Source organism: Macaca fascicularis, chromosome 7 (assembly GCF_037993035.2).
Source record: "Macaca fascicularis isolate 582-1 chromosome 7, T2T-MFA8v1.1".
Lineage (NCBI taxonomy): Eukaryota > Metazoa > Chordata > Mammalia > Primates > Cercopithecidae > Macaca > Macaca fascicularis.
Genome location: NC_088381.1, coordinates 125,282,838 through 125,310,282, shown reverse-complemented (window position 1 = coordinate 125,310,282; position 27,445 = coordinate 125,282,838). Strand labels below are relative to the sequence as shown.

Here is a 27,445-nt window from a genome sequence, read left to right as displayed (position 1 = left end):
CTTTCTAGCTTCACCTTCTGCCACTCTCGCACCCAGCCCCCACATTTCAGCCGGGCCGAATTGTTTATGCTCTCAGATCGCTCTATGCTTTCTAATGGACAGGCTTGTCCACAACTTCTACGCTACATTGCCCCACCAATTAGAGCCCCATAAAGCTTTCCTTGTTTGTATTTCCCCAGGGCAAACCCACAGTTGAAATTTCCAATATTGTTCACACACAGAGATTGCTGTGCTGTGAGCCAAATTCCCCACATCACCAGGACCGACCCACCACGGAGAGAGCTGCAGAAAAGCTGGCTATGTCTCTAGAGGTCTTGAACTTCTAAGATGCAAAATCGCCTGCTGAAAGAGACACTGCTCCTACTCGGAGAAACAAGATGCTTCATCAATAAGTTAATTAAATAAGAAAAGGCTGAATAATTGAAAATCTACTTGAGGCATCTATTTAATCTATACTCCCAAGTCTCAGAATGAAATATCCTTTGTAGTCACACAATTTTTACCATTTAAACAATATCTTTTAAAAAATATGCAAAACAACCAAGAAAAAAGCCTCAGCTAAAGTTAGACACTTAACAGTCATCACCTGAGAGCACGTCAAGAAAAACCAGCATCGGCCAAGTCCTTGGAAGATGTCTCAGAGCTGGAGGGGACCGAGGAGAAACTGGCACAGGAGAAAGGAGTTGTCCTCTGCTCTCCTGATGCTTTTTAAAGCTGCTTCATTTTATTCAAGCTAAGGTTTGTTGAGTGCTTACTATAAGCCAGGTACTGTGGTTTGCCTTAAATATGCATTATCTCTTTTAACTCTTACACAACCTAGAAGGTAGGAGCTACTATTCGCCCCAGTGTGACAGAGCCAGGATTCAAGTTCAGGTCTTTTTGACCTGCACTCACACAGCCCCACCAGGACCACCAAGGACTTGGAACTCTGTCAAGGACAGCTTTGGAAAAGTTTGCAAATGTAGGGGTTGTGACTCCTGGACCTTATTTTTCAAAGAAGGCCGCACTCTGCAACTTCTGAAAGGAAAGTTAAAGCAGCTGGCAGACTTTGGAGCTCACGTTCTCCTGGAAGTGACCGAGTGTAGAGAAGAGAGAACAGAAGGAGTAACTCAGGCAGGAACCAATTCAAGTGCCAGTCAGGGAGGCGTAGCTGCATCAGTAGCGCACAAATGCTCAGTTAAGAGCAAAACCACCTGAGGAGCTTCTCAAGAACACTCAGCCCTAGGGCCGATCATGGTGGCTCACGTCTGTAATCCCAGCACTTTGGGAGGCCAAGGCGGGCAGATCACCCGAGGTCAGGGGTTCAAGACCAGCTTGCCAACATGGTGAAACCCCATCTCTACTAAAAATACAAAAATTAGTCGGTCACAGCGGCGGGCACCTGTAATACCAGCTACTTGGGAGGCTGAGGCAAGAGAATCGCTTGAACCTGGGAAGCAGAGGTTGCAGTGAGCCAAGATCATGCCACTGCACTCCAACCTGGGCGACAGAGCAAGACTCCATCTCAAAACAAACAAAAGAAACACCTAGTCCTGTCTCCCAGCTTCAGCCTACTGAATCTGAATCTCTAGGTTGAAGGTGAAAGAATTTTACGTTTTAAAAGGTCCTCAAGTGATTTTGAACATTAGCCAAACTTAGATGGACTAGATAACCCTTGAGAACTCTTTCAACACTTTAACCTTATGAGAATGTTTTTCTTTGTAACAACTCGTGTGTGTGTGAGATACACAGGACAAAATAAGCCTAGAAAATGTAGATTTTGCTAGCATGAAATAGACAGGGAATTCTAACTCTTCCTATTATAATGATATCATAATTAACTAGACTCTTAGAATGACATGTCTGCATCAACTCACCTGCCTATTGCTGAAGTTGTTGGAAAGAGAAGTAAGACAAATATCACCGGAAATGTGTTTGATGATGGAGAGACTACAATGCCTACAAAGGGTGTCATTCTGTTCTGTGCTTCGGTATTCACTGTGCAGCCCTGTACATGTAAAAGTGTAGGATACTGGGATAACTATGGATACAGCTAGTATTTATAAAGTGCTTCTAAGAATTTTAAATGCATCATTTAATCCTCATATTAACTCTACAAGGTGAAAATTATTACCACCTCTCTCCTACAGATGAAGAGACTGGGTCTGGAGAGGTCCAGTCACATGTGCAAGGTCACAGCCAGCCAGTGAGAGGTGAAGCTGCTCGGGGATGCACTTACAGGGCACCTGACCCCTGAGCCGACAGGCTTCACCTCTGTGCTCAGCATTTGTCCTAGCGATGATTCCTTTTCACTTATTCCCAGAGAGCGTCTTTGATTTCTTTCCGCGCCTTCTAAAAGTAGTTCACTTTCTCCCACAAATGGGGTGTAGCTAAGATCTTACACTTACATAAGCATTCTACTGTCAGGGTCTGGTCATTAAGGTTCCTCTGTAGCTGTCTCTTCTTACTTAACGACATTCTCGACCTTTCTTGTTCCCCTGTTGAAAGGTGAAATGAGGGTTGTGGCTCTCTTGTGAGATAAAAGTCAGTCACTGCTTTCTACTGCATCTTTAAAATGAAATCTCCCATGCTTTACATAAATTTTACATACATTCATATAATAAATTACATATACAATCATATGACACAAATTATATATAACATACACATAGTGAATGTCACTCTTTTTGGTGTACAAGTCTATGAGATTTAATGTGTTTCTGTGGCTCCTACCCTTTGCTGAAGCTGTGATATGAATGAACATAGAGGGTGGGAAGAGCACTGGAACTGACCTCAAAGCCCTTCACTGAGTCCCAGTAGTGCATCTACTAAATGGAAGCTCCATGAAGGCAAGGACTTTTTCTTGTTCCTAGAATAGTACCTGATACATGATAGCCTCTCAATAAATATTAACTGTTTATTTTTTATATAATTTCATTCTAGAGAGAGAAAGAATATAGCTAAATTCTAGTTATTTAACCTCCAGAAACCTCAGTTTCCACATCTATAAAATGGGCATAAAGTATTGTATACCACATAAAGTTTATGTAAAAAATAACATGTATAAAAGCACACATAAAATGTAAAGTGTGGCCAGGCACTTTACAGGCCATAGCTCATGCCTGTAATCCCAGCATTTTGGGAGGCTGAGGAGGGTGGATCACTTGAGATCAGGAGTTTGAGACCAGCCTGGCCAACATGGCAAAACCCCGTCTCTACTAAAAATACAAAAAATTAGCCAGGAGTGGTGGCACATGCCTGTAATCCCAACTACAGGGGAGGCTGAGGCACGAGAATTACTTGAACCTGAGAGGCGGAGGTTGCAGTGAGCCGAGATCACACCACTGCACTCCAACCTGGTCAACAGAGAGAGACTCTTTCTCAAAAAAAAAAAAAAAAAAAATAGAAGAAGAAGTACCATACAAATGTATGGGAATATAGACAAAACTGAAGAAGAGTATAATCGATGTCTTTTTTTTTTTTTTTTTTTTTTAAGATGGAGTTTCTCTCTTGTTGCCCAGGCTGGAGTGTAATGGTGTGATCTCGACCCACCGCAACCCCTGCCTCCCAGGTTCAAATGATTCTCCTGCCTCAGCCTCCCAAGTAGCTGGGATTACAGGCGCCTGCCACCACGCCCAGCTAACTTTTGTATTTTCAGTAGAGACAGGGTTTCACCATGTTGGCCAAGCTGGTCTGGAAACCCTGACCTCGTGATCTGCCGGCCTCGGCCTCCCATAGTGCTGGGATTGGGATTACAGGCATGAGCAACCGCACCCGGCCAGAATTGATGTCTTATAGTGAAAACAGTCATATGCTTCAGGGATGTGTCACTTTGAATCCGTTATTTGAATGTCAGCTTCAAAATTCTGGTCTTATCTGGCCACCTGCACTCTTTCTATAAAGAATCTTATTTTGTTTTATTTTTCAATATAGCTCTGTATGTGAAATTCTGGGTTTGACATAGCAGTGATACAGTTTTCTGAAACACATATTATAAAATACACAACCATCAAACAGGTTTCATGCTTTATGTGATTCTTCTACTACCTAAATCACTTCCTATTTTTCCCACTGGCAGCTGTTGCCTTCCTCTCTCCCTAAATTAATTTTGGAGTAGGATACACTTTCCTTTACTCTGCTCACCCGAAACCCATTTGGGTTTTTAAAGACTGTGTTTTTATTTTTTAAAGTCTATAAACCACAGAGAATCAAACAAGGATTTATAAAAATGTAACAAGTAATAAGAAATCTAGCTCAGAAGTGCTCAAATTTTAATGCTGTATACACAAAACTATATATGTAATACTTTATGAGTGACAAAGGATTGATTTTCAAGGATGAAACTGAATATTTGAATTTTGTCGCATACACTAACATTAGACCTGAATTTTCATAACATCAAGGGTGTCGTGGGACTTAGGCTATCATTAATATTTCATTAGATCCCAACACAAACAATCATTCCCCTTCTGTTTCAGATCTCCTGCCGATAGCTGGATGTTCTAGAAAATTTCTGTTCCCAGTCTGAGTGGTGCCTCTGGTAGTTCTTGACTACTTTGCAGAACAGAGATGACTGACACTCCTGAGCCCCAATGAATGGGGCCTTTTTTAGATCCTAGTTACCAATACTTCCCATCTCCCAAAATTCTCTGATTGCTCATTTGTTTATTCATTTATTCATCTATTTGTTCACCAAATATTTATTTAGCACATACCAAGTGCCAGGCATTGTGTGGTCGTTTCATTGTATGGTGATGAGCCAGGCAGATATGGTTCCTGGTTTGTGGATCTTGCATAGAGATGTTTAACAAGGAGTTGTTTAACGAGAGTATACTGGGTAGACCTGGTATCTGTGGAGTCAGGGAAAGTTTCCATGAGGAAGGGACATTTAAACCGAGATAAGAAGTAGCTGGATGAAGTGGGGAGGAGGGCATGCGAGTGTGAGGACCATGGGTACTGGAATGTTCAAAATGGTAATCAACCCCAGCACGTGCAAAAGTCCTGCAGGGGTAAGGAACATGATGGACTCTAGGCGAATGAGAGATTCAGAGAGAAACTGGAGATGGCTCTGGAGATATGGACAGGGCCAAATCACACGGGGTCTTGTAAGCCATGTTAGGTAAGAATTTTAAACTCTATCTTAAGGTCATTGGGAAGCCACTGATAGGGCAGGAGAGGGGCATAAGCAGGTTCATATTTTTAAATATCACTCTGTCTACACTGTAGAGAATGGGTGGGAGGGGAAAGTAAAAGGATGAAGGAAGACCAATTATAAGGACAGAGCAAAAGTGCAAGTGAGGGATGATGTTGAGACCAGGAGAGTAGGGTCTCGATGAGGATGGAGAGAAGCAGCCAGATATGAGATCGTTAGGAGACAAAATAATCAGAATTATCAGGTGATAGGTTAGATGTGAGTGCATGGAGAGGGTAAGGAGACCAGGTGGATTCCTGGGTTTCTCTTGAAGAATTAGGCACACAATGGGGTAAAGGTAGTACCGTTTGCTGAATTAGGGTAGCCAGGAGCAGAAGCAGGTTTGTGAGAGAAAGAGAAGGTAGGGCTGCATTATTGCCAAGTAGATATCAAAGTGGAGGTGTCCAGTTTTACAAAAACGTCCTTTGTAGCTTAGGAGAGAGACCAGGGCTGCAGACATTAATTAACATGGTTATCTGCCAGTGCTATCTAAATAGGCAACAACAATCATTATAATAGTATTCAAGGGGAAAAACTGGTAGCTTCTCACTGAGGCCCAACAAATCACAAGGCACGAATTCTCACATTAAAACGCTTGTTTCCAACTCACCACACTGTATACATTAAATATGTATAGCTTTTGTATGTCAATCATAGTTCAATAAAGTAGTTTTTAAAAATATGGTGTACAAGGTAAAAAGAAATATTTGATTTTCTTATATAATAGTACACAACTTCAGATATCAAGGGCTTACATAAACTGCCAAAAGATTTAATAAACAATTATCATTAAGATAACATTCAAAAGTTATGGTCGTTTCAACCAGTCTAGTGGGAAACTCTGGGCTTTGACCTAAAATGTTTGTTTTAGCTACAAAGTGGTTGGGAAGATTTTGTTTGCTTAAAAGCCAGCTTCCCTTGAACAAAGCTCCTGTTGCTTTCTGGAGTGCATTATAAAGAATGCTGGGAACTGCTTAAATAAAAAGCTAAGGTAAATACATATGCACATAAATAAAATCCCAAACTAAAAATAAATTGTCTCTTTTAATAAAAAATATAAAATAAAATAGAATGCCAGATTCATTGAACTTCCCAGTACTATGGGTCTGGAGTACAGTTTAAACATCTGTTTCTAAAAGGCTGCAACAGGTGATTCTGCTATGTCAGAAGTATATATTATGTGTCTAGCACATAGTAGATGTTCAATATAAAGCACCTGTGCAATATTCTTGCCCAAAATGTTTAACCTCAATTTAATTGCAAGGAAATAATAAGGGAAGCTAAAATTTAGGATCTTTCTGTAAAATAATTGACCTGGATTCTTCAAAATGTCATCATTACATTAGGAAAAATGAAAAAGACAATGAAGATGGAAGAGGAGACAAAAGAGGAGAAAGAGGAGGAATGGTGATGGGGTGTAGAGACTGTGGGAGAGAGAAAGAGAAGAAAAGCATAGAAGAGTATTCTTGAATTAAAGGATACTGAGACGAGAAAATAAAAAGCAATGTATGATCCTAGATTGGATCCTGGACCTAAAAATTAAAACTAAAACAGAAAATAAAAAGCAGCTATAATGGGCATTATTGTGACAACCATGAATATTTGAACATAGACCATATATTAGAAAATAGTATTATATCAATGTTAAATTTCTAAAGTGTAATAATTGTTTTGTTACGTAGAGACAATGCTCTTGGTCTTAAGAGATTTGTAGTGATATATTTAGGGGGGAGGTGACTCTGCAACTAATTTTCAAATGGTTCAGCTGAAAAGCATGTATAGATAGATAGATGATAGATAGATAGATGATTGATAGAGAGATAGATGGATAGATAGATGCATATATATGATGTAAGCAATATTGTGGCAAAATGTTGATGGATGTGGTATATAGGTGTGTGTTGCATTATTGTGACTTTTGGAAGATTTAAATCATTTTAAAAATAACAACTAGGCCGGGCGTGGTGGCTCACACCTGTAATCCCAGCACTTTGGGAGGCCAAGGCAGGTGGATCACAAGGTCAGAAGATCGAGACCATCCTGGCTAACATGGTGAAACCCTGTCTCTACTAAAAATACAAAAAATTAGCCAGGCATGGTGGCAGGTGACTATAATCCCAGCTACTTGGGAGGCTGAGGTAGGAGAATGGCGTGAACCTGCGAGGTGGAGCTTGCAGTGAGCTGAGATGGCGCCACTGCACTCCAGCCTGGGCTACAGAGCAAGACTCCGCCTCAAAAAAATAAATAAATAGACTAAAAAATAACAACTAAAAAAAAGTTTAATCCTTACAGAGATACCAGTTGAAATTTATATATATATATATATTTATATATATATTTATACATTTATATATAATGTATATATTTATATATACCTCAAGTTACATATATATTACTATATATACATAGTTTGAAAAATTACCAACCAGATTGTTTATTAAGCTAGGCACTTAATAAACAAATAAATCATTGCTAAAGGAAAAAATTAAATTAAAGAAACTTAATTTTTTTTGTAGGTAATTCACAGAATACAGAATTTTTGAAACATCAAGCAGTGAATAACTACTGTCCCTGGAAAATTGGCACAATGGAAACATGGCTTCATGAACAAGCGGCCCAGAGACAGCATCTCTGGGACAGTTCCAGCTCTGACTCAGATGAGTTGGGAAAAGATGAGAAGAAGCCACGAGCACTGGTGAGGACCAGGACAGAGAGAATCCCACTTTTTGATGAGTTTTTTGATTGAGAATAAGAATACTATTCACTAACCTAGATATTGAGTGCACTGAAAGCTTGTTTTACTCTAGAAATCTTTCAAACTGATATATGAAGTACTTTGAAGAAAGCAAATCACTTTGGTAAAAAGAAATGATATATTTAGAGTCTTATGATTAACAAGTCTATCATATGTGCTGTTAACTATTGCTGCATAACTAAATGCCTCAAAACACAGGGGCTAACCAACAGCCATTTTATTGTCTCACTTTCCTGTGGGTTGTTGAGTTCAGCTAGGTGATTCCTCTGCTGTTCCCTTTTGAAATCCTTCATGTCATTGAAATTGGACTACGTTTAGACTACTAGGACTGGAGTCATCTGGAGGCCCCATTAGGACACTGAGACAGGGGGAGCTTGCCCCCTATCCATATAGTCTCAGAGCATCTTCACATGATCTCTTCAGCAGGACACTGAAGAGATTTCTCTCATATGAGCCCAGGACTCCCAAAAGCAATTGCCCCAAGAGGAGGAAACAGAAGTTGCCAGTCTTCTTAAAAGCTAGTCATAGAACTGGCTTTGCATCACTTCCACTATGTTCTGTTGGTTAAAGTCATAAGCCAGCTTGGAGTTAATGCAGAAGAGGATTACATGAGGGCATGAATGCCAAAGTGTGGTCCTTTGGGGTTCATCTTTGAGACTTTCCACCTCACCATGTTTATAGAAAGAAAATTAGATTATATAAAACAAATAGATGGGCTGGGTGTGGTGGCTCACACCCGTACTCCCAGCACTTTGGGAGGCCGAGGTGGGCAGATCACTTGAGGTCAGGAGTTCAAGACCAACCTAGCCAACATGGTGAGACCCCGTCTCTACTAAAAATACAAAAATTAGCCGGGCATTGTGGCGTTCGTTCATCTATAATCCCAGCTACTTGGTGGGGAGGCGGAGGAAAGAGAATTGCTTGAACCCAGGAGACAGAGGTTGCAGTAAGCCGAGACCACTCCACTGTACTCCAGCCTGGGCAACAGAATGAGACTCTGTCTCAAAAGTAAAAAATTAAAAACCAAAAACAAATACACGAAAAAGTAGACTGGAGACAAATAAAAGTGAATTTCTAAAGGAAAGTCACAGTAATACTACATTAAACACTAAGCTCACTTAGGTCACTTTCTAAGCTAACCATAACAGAAAGCCTACAGGATACAGGTGAAATAATGTCAAGTGTAGAAGATCATTGTGAGTTAAAGTTCAAAATTAAGACTTCTTAGATTATGATGCAGATTTTAAAGCTCCTTAAAAAATAAAAGGAATCTTATAAATGTTCAAATCAAAAGTTATTCCACTTAGAAAAATTAGCTTTTGGGACAATTTTTAAGAACTTTCATGTACAATGCAGCTCCATGTTTAGCATAATCTAAAAATAATTTTAAGCAATCCAGAATCTTTCAAGAATTTAGTAAAGCTTTAAAACAAAGCAAAACAAAAAGACCCTTTTATGCCTTATACGGGAAGCTTCCAAAAAAGGGAAAAAAATAGAGGAAAACACCACTTCAATTTGACATTCAATGCATTCACATCAGGAACTAAGAAGATAACAAGCCTGAAATGTCAGGTGATAAAAATTCATGTTTCTTCCAAGGACAGAAGGCTATTAGATTGTCCCTGGCCATATCTACTCCCAGTTCTTTGTGAGTACTCTTCCTACTTTTTCTGTGGTAGGTAAGAAGCATATTTCCACCAAAAGAATACATACATTGTTTGACTAGCCAGCCTTCTAGAAAAAATGAGATCCTTGAGAGGATAAACAAATCCAATCTATTCATGGTGTCCTCACCTATTGTGGTCAATCTGAAAGGCTTAAAACACAAAAAGTGGGATGGACAACTTTGAACACTAAAACTAGTGGAGCCAAAGGTACATCTTCACCATTCTCCTCTGTGACTTGAAATTCAATTTCACGAAACCCGCTTCCATAAGCTTAATGAACTGTGAGCTACATGAGGGCACAAACTATGTCTTCTTCCTATGGTATTCCTGCTTCCTAGCATGACAACTGGCAAAGAGTTTATCATTAAATGTTTTTTGGAATTAAATGAATGTGTTGAGTTGACTAGTCAATTAGAGAAACACTTGTTTCTCTCCAGCTATGCACTTGCTCACCCTCATTTCCATCATTTCCCAGGAGTCTTGGATAGACAAGGTTGATTATACAGTAAAGAAAATGGCTTTTTCTTCCAAAAGCTGTTGGCATTTATACATCTAAATGAATGGCCAAAATTAAGCATTGCCTTGGGATACAGGAACTATGTGTATATGCCAATAAGGATGCCATAGCTCAAAATACTTTTTGAAACTATCAGAGTGTGTTAGCTTCAAAAGAAAATCCATCCTAATGCCTTCTCTGTTTGCCGGTTCCATGTAGAACTCCTTACAATGCAGTTATGAATTCAAGGATTTTAAAGGAGTAACAATTACAGTAATAATTGCCAACATGCATGGTCTGTTTATTGTGGGCCAAGTACTCTTTTATCTATGTAATCCTCACAGTGATTTTGTAGGTCAGTATTAATATCATCCCCATCTTAAAGATGAGGAAATTGGGTCACAGAAAGGTTAAGTAAGTTGCCGGAGTCACTTAGCAGAACTTCCCTTTGGAGTAGACGATTGTTTACCAAAAGTGACCTGATAGAAGCCAAGGACTCTTCCCTCCTTTCCTCAATTTTACTTCCAACTCACCAGCTACATTACACGTCACTCTGTATTTCTTTTGCATCACATGGTGTGGTTCCTTTTGGGAGGAGCAGGGAAGAGGTAATAGTTCACTAGAAAGGGTGAGAGCTTTGTGGAATTATGTTTTAGCAAGGACTAGCTTAACTGATAGCCGAACTGCAGGCAAACGGAGGATAAAAGCACAGGATAAAGGCAGATGAGAGAGTAAAGGAAACCTTAACTGTCTTCCCAATTCGGCCTAGGGAATCAGTCCCCAACCTTTCGGCACCAGGGACCAGTTTTGTGGAAGACAATTTTTCCACAGCTGGGTGAGGCGGGGGATGGTTTCTGGACGAAACTGTTCCACCTCAGATCATCAGGCATTCGATTCCCATAAGGAGCATGCAGCGTAGATCCCTTGCCTGAGTAGTGCACAATAGGGTTCACACTCCTGTGAGAATCTAATGCCTCTGCTGACCTCACAGGAGGGGCAGCTCAGGCAGTAATGTTCCCTCGCCCACCACTCACCTCTTGTGTATGGCCCAGTTCCTAACAGGTCATGGACCGGACCAGCACCTGTCCATGGCCCAGGGGTTGGAGACCCCTGGCCAGGGGGCAGCATAGGTGAGCATCCCCACCAGAAAGCCCGATCCAGGGTGGATCAGTTGCACACTGTGACAAGGACTCAAGGGTAGCGGTTCTCAATGCTGGTGACAGGTTAGAATCACCTGTCAAAGGATCAAAAACTACTAACAACCAAGATTTCTGGTCCCCAGCTTTTGATTTAATTGGGTTGGAGTAGAGCTCTGGCATTGGGTTGTTGGGGTTTTTTTTGGTTTTTGTTTTTAAGCTTCCAGATGAATCTATCACGCAGCTAAGGCAGAAAATTACAGCTTTAGTAATATGAACATTCTATTTCACCAGATTGTATCACCTTCTATCTATAAAAGAAAGAACTTCTGAGGTACTTTTTTAAGGTTAAGGACATTAGGCCTGGAGCGTCACAAAACAGTAAGAGAAATGTTCATTTTGTAAGTAATTTTCTGAGAACATCAATCCTACAGTTAATCTTGAATTTGTTCAGGGCAATGTACGGCCATCATAAACACAGCTGTTGTTGATAAAAACTATAAAATTCAGCCTGGAGGCTAAGTTGTCAATTTTCTTCAGCTGAAACTCCAGCTTTGGAAAGAAAAAAAGCTTGTCTAGGACGAGAAGCATACTTTCTCTTGTGAAAATAATATTTTCGTTCTTGCTCTGAATTTTTCACGAGAAAGAGAAATATCTTTTTTTCCTTCAATACTTTTGGAAATATATTTTTCTCAATTTTTTTTCAAGAAGAGCACTGTTTTTCATCACATACTTATTTTGATGATAATTCAGAGTTACTGTACTGGGGTTTAGTTAAAGATAACTTTTGTAGGAGTCACCTATGACATAGCCTTTTGAACAAATGGATAATGTTTGCTGCTTACATAGAGACTTTAAAAACAGAAAATAGAACCCCAGCTCTTTGTGCCCCTCTCTTTCTTACCACAGAAACATAATGGTCATCATATTATAATTAACATCAACTATTTCTTGCCTGGAATAAACAATAAAAGCCTATTTCCACATATTACTGCAAAACCTCACCAATTTAGAATGCTACAGGGAAGTCTTCAGAGAAAGTATGCTAAAGGGTAGATTATGGAAGGTCAGACCATTAAAACTCTGAATTACATCTCATTTTAAGAGAAATGCTATTTCATTCAAGTACAGAATACACAATAACACAATTGGAAACTAAGTCAATAGTTAAGGATTTTTTAAGATACACACTTTATAAAAAGTCTGCAATTCATTCATTCATTCATCATTTAATCATGCGTTCAACGAGTGGGTGTGAGTATCTCCTACATGCCAAGTACTGTTGCAGATGCTGAGAATACAGCCATCAACAAGACAAAGTCCCTGCACCCATGGGTTACATTCCAGTGGGGGAGATCACGAGCAGATAGTCAAGTACAAGATAATACAACTACATGTAATGTTAAGCATGATTAAGAAAAATAAAGCAGGTAACAGGGTAGGCGGGGATGGAGTGAACTGCTTGAGGCAGGATGCTCAGGGAGGCACTCTGAGGAAGAACCATGAACGAAGGGAAGGTGTGAACCACGAGAAGATCCATGGAACAGGCTTTCCAAACACCAGAAGAGCAGGTGCAAAGGTCCTGAGACGAGAACGAGCTTATAAGGTTCAAGGGCCAACAAGAAGGCCAGAACGACAGAGCGACCAAAGGAGAGACAAACAGGGATGATGTCAGAAAGCTGGACAGGGCCCAGATGTCAGGAGCCCAGAGGAGCACAGTATGACAATGGGTTTGAAGTGTAGTACAGTTTTAGAGTCAGAAGGGAGTACTCGTGGTCTAGACTGATAGCTCCAATATGGTCATGAACAAAGGTAAACAGACCCACTAAAGTCATATGGCTATAGCTAGCTGACCTGGGGCTGACCCTGGACCCACTGAGCTAATCAGAGAGGGCATTGGTTTCTGCTGGTGGCAGGAAGTTCAGCAAGGAAGCTCAGTAGCAATGGGTGGCAGTGCTCTGCCCTGTAGGCCAGAGATGCAGAGAATGCTGACCTGTAGCAGATGAAGAACCAGAGACCCATTGAGGCCTGACAGTACATCTGTTCCTCATTCCCAGCCCTGCCCAAGGCCCTGCTGCCTCCTGCCCTTCATTCTGAGACTGTATCCCTATCATAAATTGTTTCTGCTTGGGCCAGCTCCAACTGATTTCTGGTTCTTAAAATCAAACAACTTCGGCCGGGCGCGGTGGCTCATGCCTGTAATAACAGCACTTTGGGAGGCCGAGGCAGGTGGATCACGAGGTCAGGAGATCGAGACCATCCTGGCTAACACGGTGAAACCCTGTCTCTACTAAAAATACAAAAAATTAGCCCGGCGTGGTGGCGGGCGCCTGTAGTCCCAGCTACTTGGGAGGCTGAGGCAGGAGAATGGCGTGAACCCGGGAGGCGGAGCTTGCAGTGAGCCGAGAGTGGGCCACTGCACTCCAGAATGGGCGACAGAGTGAGACTCTGTCTCAAAAAAAAAAAACGTAGATATCGTAAGCAGCAGCCACCACCTTGCCTCGTGGCACAACACCAGAGGCTGTGGTGTGCCGGAATCGGCATGAGTGTTCAGCACGGGCTCTCAAAAGGAACTATAAGGATCTCTTCCAAATCTGTGTTCCGTGATGCCATGCCGGCCATGGTGGGAACATTTACACCAGAAAAATTAGTGAAAGTTGCAGATCAGGGTTTTTTTCAGAGTTGATATTAAGCATTTACTGACACACCTGGCTAGAAGTAAGGCCCACCAGGCTCTGGAGCCAGAGGTCACATCCCAGCTTGGCCACTCCCTCTCTTAGGTAGTTATTTCACTTGTCTGACCAGCACTCTCACTGTAAAATGGGGATTAGGATAATGCCTACCTCACAGCGTGTTGTGGCAATGAAATAAGATAACACACACAAAGTGCTTAGAACAATGCCTGACACATAATAACTGTTCAATACACGCTAGTTACCAAACAATGTTATTACCATTGACATCAGGAATAAAATAAGATTTTTTGTGTGAAAGTGGTTCTCGAAGTCTAATCAGTTCAACAAGACATGGAACAAAAGCCAGAAGTACATAACTATGGAACCATGAAAATAAATGCATCACGATTAGCAGAGGAAGTAATTATATGGCTGAACTACCCAAGGGAATCAACCGAAATATTTTTTGAATTAATAATGGAATTAAATGGGTGTTGGATAAAAGAAATACATTTTAAAATCATCAGCTTTTGCAAACCATTTCTCAGAATTTATCCAACAGAATAAAAATACCACTGCGCAAAGACAAATGCTCAAGGGTAAGAGTGAGTTCACCGATCACAAGGGAGATGCCTCAGGGTACACTATCTTGGAATATTCTTTCTCTGTAACTCCAGATCTCAAGCTCCCCTTTCCATTACTATTCAAAACTGTCCTTTTGCCAATCCAAGGTATGTCTGTCACTCCTGGCTTAAAGTGCACCCTCAGGATTCTCTCCCACTCTCCCTTTTTCCTCCCCAGCCAGGGTCCATGTCTGGGGGAAGACACACAGGCCTTGATTATGGTGCTATCCTGGGGGCATGTGGGGAATAGCTCATTGGCGCCATCCTTTGTCCAAGCTGGCCTTGACTGAATGATCCCCATCTTGATGATCTTGGGCATCAGCCTTCCTCTCCTGAGCATCTACCCCCACCTCCCTGGCTGCTGTCACTTCCCACCATACTCTCAGCACTAGCCTCATTTAATGATTGCTCAGGAAGAAGCCCAGTGGTTTTCTCCTGCTGAGGTGGTCACCACCTCAGTCTAGAGGGTGGGACTCGTCCTTCAGTAATCAACTATATCTTCTATGCAGTCCCTAGGGTAGGCTGTCCATGCCTCATGCCGTGCTAAGAAATCCCCGTGGCTCTCAATTCTCAGCTCCCCTCCCCCTACTCTGCTTTGGAAGCCTTGGAAACTTCTTAAATATTCTCCATAACCTATGGGGTGGGGAGGTGGGGGGTCTATCTCAGGCACTTTCTACCAAAACATGTCTTGCTGCCATTATTACTGTGCTGCAGTCCACAGATGTTGCCCTCCTGATGTAGCAAACGGGTGGAGGCAATGTACCATGAAGCTCAGAAAGCTTAAGCTTCAAGGCCCCTCATGCACACAGCCCCCTGCCCTGGGAGGGGCACCAGCAAATCATTTACATGAGTTTTCATTACAGTTCTCCAGGAGCAGACAAGGATGAAATGCAAGCAGTTTATGTTGGAGCTGATGCCACGAAATACCAGTAGGGGAGTAAAGTGAGACAGGGAAAGCTGCCAATCAAGGGGCATAATCAAGGAAGTTACTATTCTGGGTACCAGGCTTAATCCTGTTGGGGAATTCTGTGCCTCAAAGTTATCTCATCTGCAGAGGAAGTATGCTGGGGTCTGATACACCACCTTTAGTCAATCATTGGTTGGTGGCTGCTGGAGCACCAGGGAAGAAGAATTAATTCTCTGGTACTTCTTAAATGCCGTGTGTCCTCAGGTCTATCTGCGGAGAGAAGTTCTCAGGCTCAGAGATCCAGACGCTGGTAAAAACCAAGCCAAATTAAGGCCTGTGGGGATATGGATGGGGCACCAAGAGCTTACTACAACTTGGTTACATGTTTTTGTAAAATGTGCGAAAGTGGCCGGGCACAGTGGCTCACACCTGTAATTCCAGCACTTTGGGAGGCCAAGGCAGACAGATCATGAGGTCAGGAGATGGAGACCATCCTAGCTAACACAATGAAACCCTGTCTCTACTAAAAATACAAAAAAATTAGCCAGGCATGGTGGCGGGCACCTGTAGTCTGTAGTGCCAGCTACTCTGGAGGCTGAGGCAGGAGAACAGCGTGAACCCGGGAGGAGGAGTTTGCAGTGAGCCAAGATTGCGCCACTGCACTCCAGCCTGGGTGACAGAGCAAGACTTCATCTCAAAAAAAAAAAAAAAAAAAAAAAAAAAAAATCAGTGGTTGTCAGGGATTAGGGGAGAGAAAGAGAGGAATAGGTGGAACACAGAGGATTTTTAGGGCAATGAAACTACTCTGGAAGATACTACAATGGTGGAAACATGTCATTATATATTTGTCAAAAACCCATAGAACACACAACACTAAGAGTGAGCCCTAATGTAAACTATGGACTTTGGGTGAGCATTATGTGTCAACATAGGCTCATCAGTTGTAACCAATATGCCACTCTGGTGGGAGATGTTGGTAACAGGGGAGGCTGTATATATGTGGGGGCAGGGATATTTGGGAAATCTCTGTATCTTTGTCTCAAATTTTCTATAAAACCAAAACTACTCCAAAAAAAGTCTAATAAAAATAAAAATTTTTAGTTTATAAAGGCTGTCATGTTTTCCCCTCCAATTTCCCCTCTGTCACACTTCCCCCCGCTTGGGTAGTATGTGAAAAGTACCAGCAGCTCTCAGAATCTGGCCAAAGGGAAGTCCAGTTGGGACTATACTCAGTTGGGGTATAGTGAGTTATATTATGTGATTCCCAGTCCCTTCCATGTGTAGTTGTTATCTGTAACCATTGTGATGAAGGAATGGCTTGGAGGCACACCCCAGCTGCCCACTGACTCACCCAGAGATGTGAGACCAGGGGTTGTGTTGCAATATGAATGTACCCCGCAGCATCTGGAACTGGAAGTATGGAAGTAGTGGAGGGGAGATGAAGTTTTACATATGCCAAAAGCTAGTCAGTCTGTGGTACATCGGGCAGTTAATTAATAGAAATACTATATTGTTTTTCTGCTTTCTGTGACATTTGTGGTATTTGTCAACTTCGCAAAATTTATAATTAAAACTTTTTTCTCATAATAAATACTTGCTTTCAGTTCTAATTTTATATTCAGAATTTTTATTCTTTTTTCCTTTTTTTTTTTTTTTTTTTACTCTTGTAGAGATGGGGGTCTCACTATGTTGCCCAGGCTAGTCTTGAACCCCTGGGCTCAAGCAATCCTGCCTCAGCCTTCCAAAGTGCTGGGACTACAAGCATGAGTCATCATGCCTGGCCTACACTTTTTCTTAAAGAAGACACTCAAAAACATATGTTTCTGTCCAGCTTGCAGTCAGAGACATAAACTTTTCTGCTGTTAGATCAACAAATATTCCTGAGGGCAGGAGTGATAGTCAAAATATTTATGCTCATAGCATGGGCGGCAACCAATCAATGGCTCCAGCATGGTCCTTTAAACCTAACTTACTGAATCAGGATATGCTCCTCCTCTTGGACTTTGAACCAAAGGAAAGACCAGGAAGAAGGTTCCACATTCGTTTTAAAGCTCTCTTGCTTTCTTCTCTCAGTTTCTTCCAACCCAAGAAGAAATCATTTCTTCTTGGTGTGGTAGGAAATCTGTTCCTGAGTCATCATCTTGCCACCTCTTAGCCCTATGTTCAGAACATAAACACTATGTCCTCTGTGTTCTCAGACTTCCAGGCTGTGGCTCTTAATATCTAAAGAGAAGGTTTTAAAATGTAAAAGCCTCCTTCTCTCTCAAGAGCCTGAATTTTGTTATTGGAAACTAGGGTTGCAAGTTAATTACAGCAGCATAAAATTTGAAGTAACGTTAATGGTAACCTATAGCAATGATTGAAAAATGATAGGATATATATACTATAGCACCTCAATAAAGTCAATTCAACTTTTTTATTGATAAATAAAAGTTGTACATATTTATGGGGTACACATGATACTTTGATATATCCATACAACGTGCAGTGGTCAAATCAAAGTAACTGGGATATTCATTAGCTTACACACTTGTTATTTCTTTGTGTCGTGATCATTCTAAATTTTCTCTTCTGGCTATTTTGAAATATACAATAAATTATTGTTATCTAATAATCACCCTACTGTGCTATCAAACACTAGAACTTGTTTCTTCTGTCTAACTGTAATTTTGTACCCATTAACCAGACTCTCTTCATCCCCCTCCCGCCTTTCCTAGTCTCTGGTAACCACCATTCTACTCTCAGCCTCCATGAGATCAACTTTTTAAACTTCCACCTATGAGTGAACACATACAATATTTGTTTTTCTAAGCCTGGCTTATTGCACTTAACATAACGTCTTCCAGTCCTATACATGTTGCTGCAAAATGACAGAATTTACTTCTTTTCATGGCTGAATAGTATTCCATTGTGTATATATACCATATTTTCTTTATCCATTCATCCACTGATGGGCACTTGGGTTTGGACTGAACACAAGCCCACAAATCAAGTAACCATCTCAAAGACAGATGTGTCTGAATTTCCAATGCATAAGATAGCAAAAAGATGCACAAAAATGGCCCACAATAATCAGTCATATAAAAAAGCATAAAATGGCCAGGTGTGGTGGTTCACACCTGTAATACTAGCACTTTGGGAGGCCAAGGTGGGTGGATCATGAGGTCAGGAGATCAAGACCAGCCTGGCCAACATGGTGAAACCCCATCTCTACTAAAAATCCAAAAAAAAAAAAAAATAGCTGGGTGTAGTGGTGCACATCTGTAGTCTCAGTGACTCGTGAGGCTGAGGCAGGAGAATCACTTGAACCCGGGAGGTGGAGGTTGCAGTGAGCTGAGATCAGGCCACTGCACTCCAGCCTGGGTGACAGAGTGAGACTCTGTCTCAAAAGAAAAAAAAGCATAAAATACATCCTACATAATAACAACAAAGAACACAAACTTTTTAGGACTGATCCTAACAAAAATGTATAAAACCTATGTGAAGAAACCTACAAAACATTGTTAAGAAAGACAAATAAATATTAAAATAAATGAAAGGAAAAACTAGTTCCTGGGTTTTGAAATTTAGAATATTTGCAGGATATTAATTCCCAGTGGGACTGGAGAGAGGGTGAAGCTTGAAAAAAAGAATTCTGAATTTATCTAGGAGCATATACAGGTAGATTAATAAAAACATTATAGAAATAAATAATGATGAGGGGACTGACCTACCTATTGGAACTACATAAATGTGTTAATCCTCTACGGAAAATATTTTGAAATAGCTCTCAAAATTTTAAGGGCAATTACTCTTTGCCCCAGTAATTCTGCTTTTGGAATTTGTCCTACGGATATATCCACATGAACAAAATGACATTTATTCAAAGATATGTGTTGCAGTATTTTTTGTAATCATAAAATATTGGTAATAATCCTAATATCTGTCAATAGGAAACAAGTTAAATAAACAACTATACAATGGAATACAATACAGCCATGAAAAATAAAACAATGCAGATGAGCAAAGATATTTTTGAGTGAAACAACAACATGCAGAGAATATATAAGGTATAGTATATACTTTTGCATAAAAGAAAGAGGAAAAGAGAAATAATCTATATGATCTATAAAATACATGACATATATGGTTGTTTACACACAGAATTTCCCCGAAGGAATATACAAGAAAATGATAACAGTGATTGGCTCCAAGGAGGAAAACTGGGAAGTCAGGGGAGAAGGAGGGAGATTATGTTTTCATACTAAATCCTTCTGTGCCTTTGAGTTTTGTATCATATGCAGTAATTGCCTGTGCATAAGACAAAATAATTTTAAATGAATTAATGAAAATAATTTTTGATATTAAGACAAGAACTAAAAGATAGCTTAATACTAGGAGTAACTGGCTTGGTGTGGTGGCTCACGCCTGTAATCCCAACACTTTGGGAGGCCAAGGCTGGCGGATCATCTGAGGTCAGGAGTTTGAGACCAGGCCTAACCAACATGGAGAAACCCTGTCTCTACTAAAAATACAAAATTAGCTGGGTGTGGTGGCAAGCACCTGTACTCCCAGCTTACTCAGGAGGCTGAGGCAGGATAATCACTTGAACCCGGGAGGTGGAAGTTGCAGGGAGCCGAGATGGCGCCATTGCACTCCAGCCTGGGCAACAAGAGTGAAACTTCGTCAAAAAAAAAAGAAACTAAGAATAACTAACTGTAAAATAGAATTTTTATATGCATAAAATGATAATATGAGTTAGAAGAACCACAAATAGTTTAACAAATGTATTTGTCAAAAAAGAACCAATAGATGTTTTGAAAATGAAAAATATAATTTTAAAGTAGAAACTTCATCTCAGCTTGCAAAACAAACTCCAAATAAATTACTGAGTTAAATGCAAGGAATAAAATAAAAATCCTAGAGAACTATATTGGAGAATAATTAAATACTATAGTACGTAATGGCTTTTAAAAATTAGTAATATTCAGTGATTAAAAAAAGATATAGCAAAACAGATATTCCTGCCATATGCCAGACGCAACATAAACTCAATTACTATTGTTTTAAATGAAGGGATAGATGGGTGATTGCAAGAGTAATTTTACTTTTTGGGGAAGTAAACTAAGGAGTAATTAATGAGCTGAAAAACTTGTCTGAGGAAATCTCTAAGAATTTGAAAGGAGTAAACCATGAAAATCTGATCTAATAATTCCCTCCCTTAGAAAACTGACATTATGTACAGAAAAACAAAGAGAATGATGGCAGTAGGCTTTTCATCAAAACAATTCAAGACAGAAGGCAATAGGGCAATATCCTTAAAGTACTGAAAAAAAAAAAAAAGAAACTGTCGACCTAGAATTTTACACATAGAGAAAATATGTTTTGTAAATGAAGGCAAAGTGAAGACTTTTTTTAACGTACAAAATCTAAAGTAATTCAACAGCCAACCAGCATTAGAAATAATGTTACACAAAGTTCTTTAGACAGAATGAAAATGATATCAGAAAAAGTCAAGTATGCTAGAAATAATAAATATGTGGGTAAATACTTTTTTATTTTGAAAGTCTCTGTAAAATCTAATTAACTGTGTAAAGCAAACTAACAATTTCTTATGAGTTTTAGAATATACATGTGGAAGTAACATGTATGTCAATGGCATAAAGGCCAGGAAGAGGGAAATGGAAGTATACTGGTATAAGATTTTTATGCCACACATCAGTAGTATAATCTTTTTAAAATTTATTTTTTAATTGACAAATTAAAAATGTATATATATATATAGTACACATGATGTTTTGAAATATGTATACAACATGGAATTGCTAAATCAAGCTCATTAACATATGCATTATTACCTCACATCATTTTTTGTGGTGAGAACACTTAAAACCTACAATCAGCAATCTTCAAGAAGGCAGTATATTGCTATTAATTGTAGTCATCATGTCGTACAATAGATCTCTTGAACTTATTCCTCCTATCTAACTGAAATGTTTTATCCTTTGTCCAACATCTCCTCAACCCCCATTCTCCACCCATCCCCTGGCCACCACCATTCTACTCTATGCTTTTAGGAGTTTAACCTTTTTAGATTCCACATATAAGTGAGATCATGCAGTGTTTGTCTCTGTGTGCTTGGCTTATTTCACTTAACATAATGCCTTTTCAGGATTTCCTTCAGTTTTGAGATTCAATAGTATTCCATTGTGTATATATACCACATTTTCTTTATACATCTATCCATTGATGAACACTTAGGTGGATTCTGTATTTTGGTTACTGTGAATAATTCTGCTGTGAACATAGGAGTGCAGATATCTTTTCAACATACTGATTTCAGATACTTTGGATATATACCCAGTAGTAGCATTGCTGGATCATAAGGTAGTTCTATTTTTAAATTTTTGAGGAACCACCATACTGTTTTCCATAATGGCTATACTAATTTACATTCTCACCAATAGTGTGCAAGGGTTCCCTTTTCACCAGATCCTTGCCAGCACTTGTTATCTCTTGTCTTTTTGATAATAACCTTTCTAACAGGTATAGGGTAATATCTCATTTTAGTTTTAATTTGCATTTCACTGATGATTTGTGATATGGAGCATTTTTTCATATACCTGTTAGCAATTTACATGTCTTCTTCTGAGAAATGTCTACTCATGTTCTTTTCTCATTTTTAATCAGGTTATTGTTTTCTTGCTATTGAATTGATTGCATCCCTTATATATTTTGGCTATTAACTCCTTATCTGATATATATTTGTAAATATTTTCTCCCATTATACAGGTTGTCTCTTTCATGAGTGATATACTATTACTTGAACATAGACTGTAACACACTAAAGAAGTATACTACAGATGCTATAGCAACCACTTAAAAAAGGCATAGCTAATAACTAATACGTTAATAAGAGGAGACAAAATCAAATCATAAAAAATACTCAATCCATGGCCGGGCGCGGTGGCTCAAGCCTGTAATCCCAGCACTTTGGGAGGCCGAGGCGGGCGGATCACAAGGTCAGGAGATCGAGACCACAGTGAAACCCCGTCTCTACTAAAAATACAAAAAATTAGCCGGGCGCGGTGGCGGGCGCCTGTAGTCCCAGCTACTCAGGAGGCTGAGGCAGGAGAATGGCGGGAACCTGGGAGGCGGAGCTTGCAGTGAGCCGAGATCGCGCCACTGCACTCCAGCCTGGGCAACAGCGTGAGACTCCGTCTCAAAAAAAAAAAAAAAAAAAAAAAAAAAAAAAAAAAAAAAAAAAAAATACTCAATCCAAAAAAAAAGGCAGAAAAAGCAGAAAAGAGTGGAAAAAAGAGAAGAGATAAAAATAAATAAATAAACCCAAATAGTAAGATGACAGATTTAAACCCAACTATATCAGCCAGGCACAATGGCTCAGCCTATAATCCTAGCACTTTGGAAAGACGAGGCAGGAGGATCACTTGAGCTCAGGAATTCGAGATCAGCCTGGGCAACATGGTAAGACTCTGTCTCTATTAAAATAAAAAAATTTAAAACAAAATAAAACAAAACCCCAAACTATCTAAATAATCATATTAAATGTAAATGGTCAACAACACAATTTAAATGCAGAGATGGCTGAATAGGAAAAAAAAAAAAAGAGCAAGAAGCAGCTATATGCGATCTATGAGAAACACACTTTAAATGTAAAAATGCAAATAGGTTAAAAGAAAAAAAACAGAAAAAGATACAACATGCCAACACTAATTAAAAAAAAGCAGCAGTGAGCATATTAAAACTAGATAAAATAGACTTAAGAGCATATAGCAGGCATGATTGTCATTAGCAGCCAAAGTTATATATCCTTCCAATTTAGGAAGAACAGAAATAAAAGATACATTTCATGTATCTTTCATGTATGTATTCATGAAAATAAATGCCTGTGATGAGTCACATCCCAACCCTTCGCAATGGCGGTACCACGTGATTGAGTCTGGCCAGAATCACACGGATTTAGGAATGGTCATTTCTCAAAGAAGGGATTCAAGGCCACTGAATAAAGACAGATGTCCACTAACAAGTGGATGATAAGGGACTGGCTACCTCTCTAACACATCACACTTGTGAAGCACAGTCATGGTGTGGTCCTATCCAAGAACAATGTGACAATGATGGATGAGATTGACAGGAGAACATTTACAGGGCTTATTAGCTCTGGAGATAATTTATTTTACTTTCTAAGAGAATAAATGAGGAATTGTCTGAGAATTTATCAGCATAAACTCTACGTTTTGGGATTCCTTGAATAAAAAAAAAAAATATGTCAACGTCAAATCTAGGTTTTCAGTAAAGACACAGAAGGTGATTTTACAGTATTATATATTTGTTCTCCAATGGACTTACTCAAATGCTCCCGTTATTCTTCAACATTTTCCCCAAATAATTTCTTCCAAAAATAAAATTCAAGCATTACCGCACCAGTGTAAAGCTGGGAACCTTCTAAATCTACTTTCAGTTCATAACGCATTGGGAAGCTTATTAAGGAAAAGTAAGACTCAGGATCAAGATGGAACACCTCAAATCACAGATTACTAGGACTGAAGAGGAATTTAAGAAGATTCTATTTCAACCTCCCTTCCACAGGGACTGAGCTAACCAGGCACTTATATGTGATCTTCAAGAAAGATTGATTGACCAGCTGATTTTAATGCATATTTATTTCACTTAATTGGTAAATGTCTTCATAGCTATTTGAAAAAGGACTTATTTTTTCATTCAGTGTGTTTTGCAACATACCACACATACACACGCATAAGTCAACCACCACTGATACCCCAAAAGAAACAAGAACCCCCAGTACATATTACAGGCCTTCTTCAACCTAAGGGTTGAAGAAGTTTGCCACCTACTTTTTGCTGAAGTGTTTTGTTCTCCATGAAATATTGCTAATAATTATAAATCAATGCCAGTACACAGACTGAGGTCTGTATCCTTTTGCAACTATTTTCCAATAAGATGTAAATTTTTTCTTTTTTCTTAAAAAAAAACTATAGGTAAAACAGCAACTCAAAGTGCTTTATATATATGTGTGTGTGTATATATATATATTTATATGTGTATATATATGTATATGTATATATATGAAAGAAAACCAAAAGCAAAAAGATCCTACATGAAATATTTAACAGCATTCATATTCACTTGAAGTCCCTCTACTGATCATTCTCATTATATGTGCTTCTAGGTTTTAAAAAATAATAATAATAAAATTAATCACAAAAATTTGGGAACAGTGAATACATTTTTTCTAACATTTCTGCTTCTAGTTCTCTCCCCTACTCTAGCATTTCTTTTCCTTCCTGCTTTCTTTCCTGGGGTTTGAGTCAGATGCCAGGCATTCCTTATCACCCTTTCTCAGAAAACACTTTGGCAAATCTGGCCCTGACCTGTCTAGTTCTGAGCTGGCTTCAAAATTTTCCATTATTATTTGCAAAGTTCCTGTTACCTAGTTTATGATATATTTCTCGACTTAATGTTTCACAGGGGGTCTGAAACATAGGCTATAAAAGGCATACCAAGTCTTCAAAACAATGCCTAATTACTAATAGAGTAATTGGAGGTAGGCACCAAAAGCCATGCCCACTTATTACATGGGGATCCTCTACAGACTAGGTTGTGAATGTATCAGGACAAGATACATTGACTACTAAATTCTGATAGCAGAGTCTATCCCCACAACTTATTCTTCCTTCCTTACTCCCATTTTAAATCTTTTTGCCTTTCCTATTTCCTCTACAGAATCGGTTGGGATACTCTGCATCTCTTTCACTTTATCCTGTAGGCTAGAATCCTTCCTGTAAATATTGGAAAATATTAAAATATCTCTCGATATATCAAGGATGGGGTCATAACAGAACTACTAGGGTGGGGCAAGGGCAAGACTAGAGGATTTGTGAAATCCTTTGTGATCATCTGATTCTATGGTGATAAATCAACCCAACTGTAGAGTTTATTTAAAACATTATCACAGATATAAATGAGTTGAAAGGCTTTTGATAAATGAAACCTAGTTAATAAAGATTGGCCTATAAGAACTATCACTTGTGGAGGTGTATAATTGTGATAATAAAACTACATTAGCAAAACTACATCGAGTCTCATAGGCCAGGAATAGGGAGATAGAAACAGATTTGGAGAAGAAAAATATTGTCAAAGCCAGAAATTTTTGAATACAGGTGATTCTCTGCCAAAGTTTCTCAGTCTAAATGGTAAGGCAACAGAAATCCTTGATGAAACACAACTACATGAAACCCTAAACAGAAACCCACTGTCTCTGGTCAGAGATTTAACGTTAATATATATTTGTCATATATATAAATATATACACAGTTGACCCTTGAACAACACAAGTTTGAACTGCAAGGGTCCACTTACACACAATTTTTTTCAACTAAATGCAGATGGAAAAGACAGTATTTGCAGGATACAAAACCAGAGTATCTGAGGGCTGATTTTTCCTATAAGCTCCTTCCACAGGGCCAACTGAGAGACTTGACTATATGAGGATTCAGGTATGTGTGGGAGGAGAGGGGAAGTCCTAGAACCAACCCCTCACATATACCAGGGCGTGGCATGTATGTAATTTACTTCTCAAAATTCTCTGAAGTAGTAGTTATTTTTTCTATTTCTAAAAATTTCCCCTACTTTTTAATATGTGAAGAATCAGCTTCAGAGATTAAGCAACTTGACCAATATAATGTGGATATTGAGAAATTAGAAAAAGACGCTGGAGGTAGTTTTCCTTTTTCTTAACCACCCGAGACCAATTTTAACTTCTGCTTCACAGAGAAGTCCATGAACAAGAGGAGAAAAACCAAAAGGAACAAGAGGAAAAGAGTAAGGGAGACCTGCAGAGATTGTCAAGAGTGTTGTGTGTCCAAACATCCCACTGAAATGCAAGCTCCATGAGGATGAAGATTTCTGTCCTGTAGGTTCAATATTATAGACTCAGCACTGGCCTAGCACAGGTATTTCACAAATATCTGTTGAATAAATGAATGAATGAATATGTGGTATGAATATGCTACTTCAAGTTTTGATTAAACTTAGCATATAAGGTAAAGCTTTTGAAATTGTATTGTTTTATATATTTTAAAAATGAAATTAAATCAAAATTAAAATGTAATCTTGAGAATTACGGTTTTGAGTTTCACATATAAAGAGCATAGAATTCCTTACCCTGTCCTAACAACAAGTAAAACACTGATGAGACTGAAATATTAATAACTTTTCTTGGATCCATCAGAGAAGTGAGGTCACAGGACAAATCATTGTCTTGAAAATTGGAGAGACAGACAAAATAAATACAGAAACTTATGACACCAGAGCAGAAACTTCTGCAGGAACCAGTGCCAGGGTAAGAGAACCTAAACTACAATTGACGAATTGCTGGAGGCTCAGTGTAGACAAGTCTGAGAGATAAAAACTCCAGAGGGGACACAGTCATAAAGACATACCCACATTTTTGTGAGTTTTACCTATAAAACTCCATAAGGTCTTCACAAGAAATATCAGAGAAAAATCTCCTCATGTTTCCAGTTGGAGGATAGAAAAAGTAATCATTTACAAAATATATTTCTGATGTATTTCAATACACCAGAGCATTCTGTTATTCTCATTAACGCCTGCTCTTAGGATAAACTATTTTACTAGAGGCTAACCTAATGGGGTTTTATCAACCTTACGGAAAAGAAATACTTAACTCCAGCCTCCTAAAGCCATTCTGTGCCAACTAAGGGGGACACACATCCTGTCCCACATAAGGGGTGGAGGGGACTGCAAAGTGCTGATGAAGTTCACAGTCCAGAGATACAAGCTTGCCAAAAGATGGAGACCTAATGTTAGGACTAGAAAATGCTTTCCCTCCCCCCACAACTTACCGCGACATTACTAACGGCCTATTTAGTGCAGTTCCTTTCACCCATTATATCATGTCCGCTTTTCAACAAAAATTACAAAGGCATACTAAAAGGTAAAAAAATACAGTTTGAAAAGATTAAACAAGCATCCA

At 39.3% G+C, this 27,445-nt stretch overlaps 1 protein-coding gene across 11 annotated transcripts in view; it reads left to right on the top strand.

Annotated features, from left to right (window-relative positions):
• CCDC198 (coiled-coil domain containing 198) overlaps positions 1-26,451 on the top strand; it is a 41,242-nt gene extending 14,791 nt beyond the window's left edge. For 8 of the 11 annotated variants that reach the window (XM_073997447.1, XM_005561349.5, XM_073997446.1 and 5 more), the window contains one exon: positions 7,687-9,978. In XM_073997447.1, coding sequence (XP_073853548.1) covers positions 7,687-7,713 — 27 coding nt within the window. In that variant the 3' untranslated portion in view covers positions 7,714-9,978. Of the gene's footprint in view, positions 1-179; positions 2,067-7,686; positions 9,979-26,221 lie in introns of those variants that run through there. The other 3 variants (XM_015453825.4, XM_073997444.1, XM_065548847.2) reach the window with 2 other exon arrangements.
• Positions 26,452-27,445: the final 994 nt, after the last annotated feature.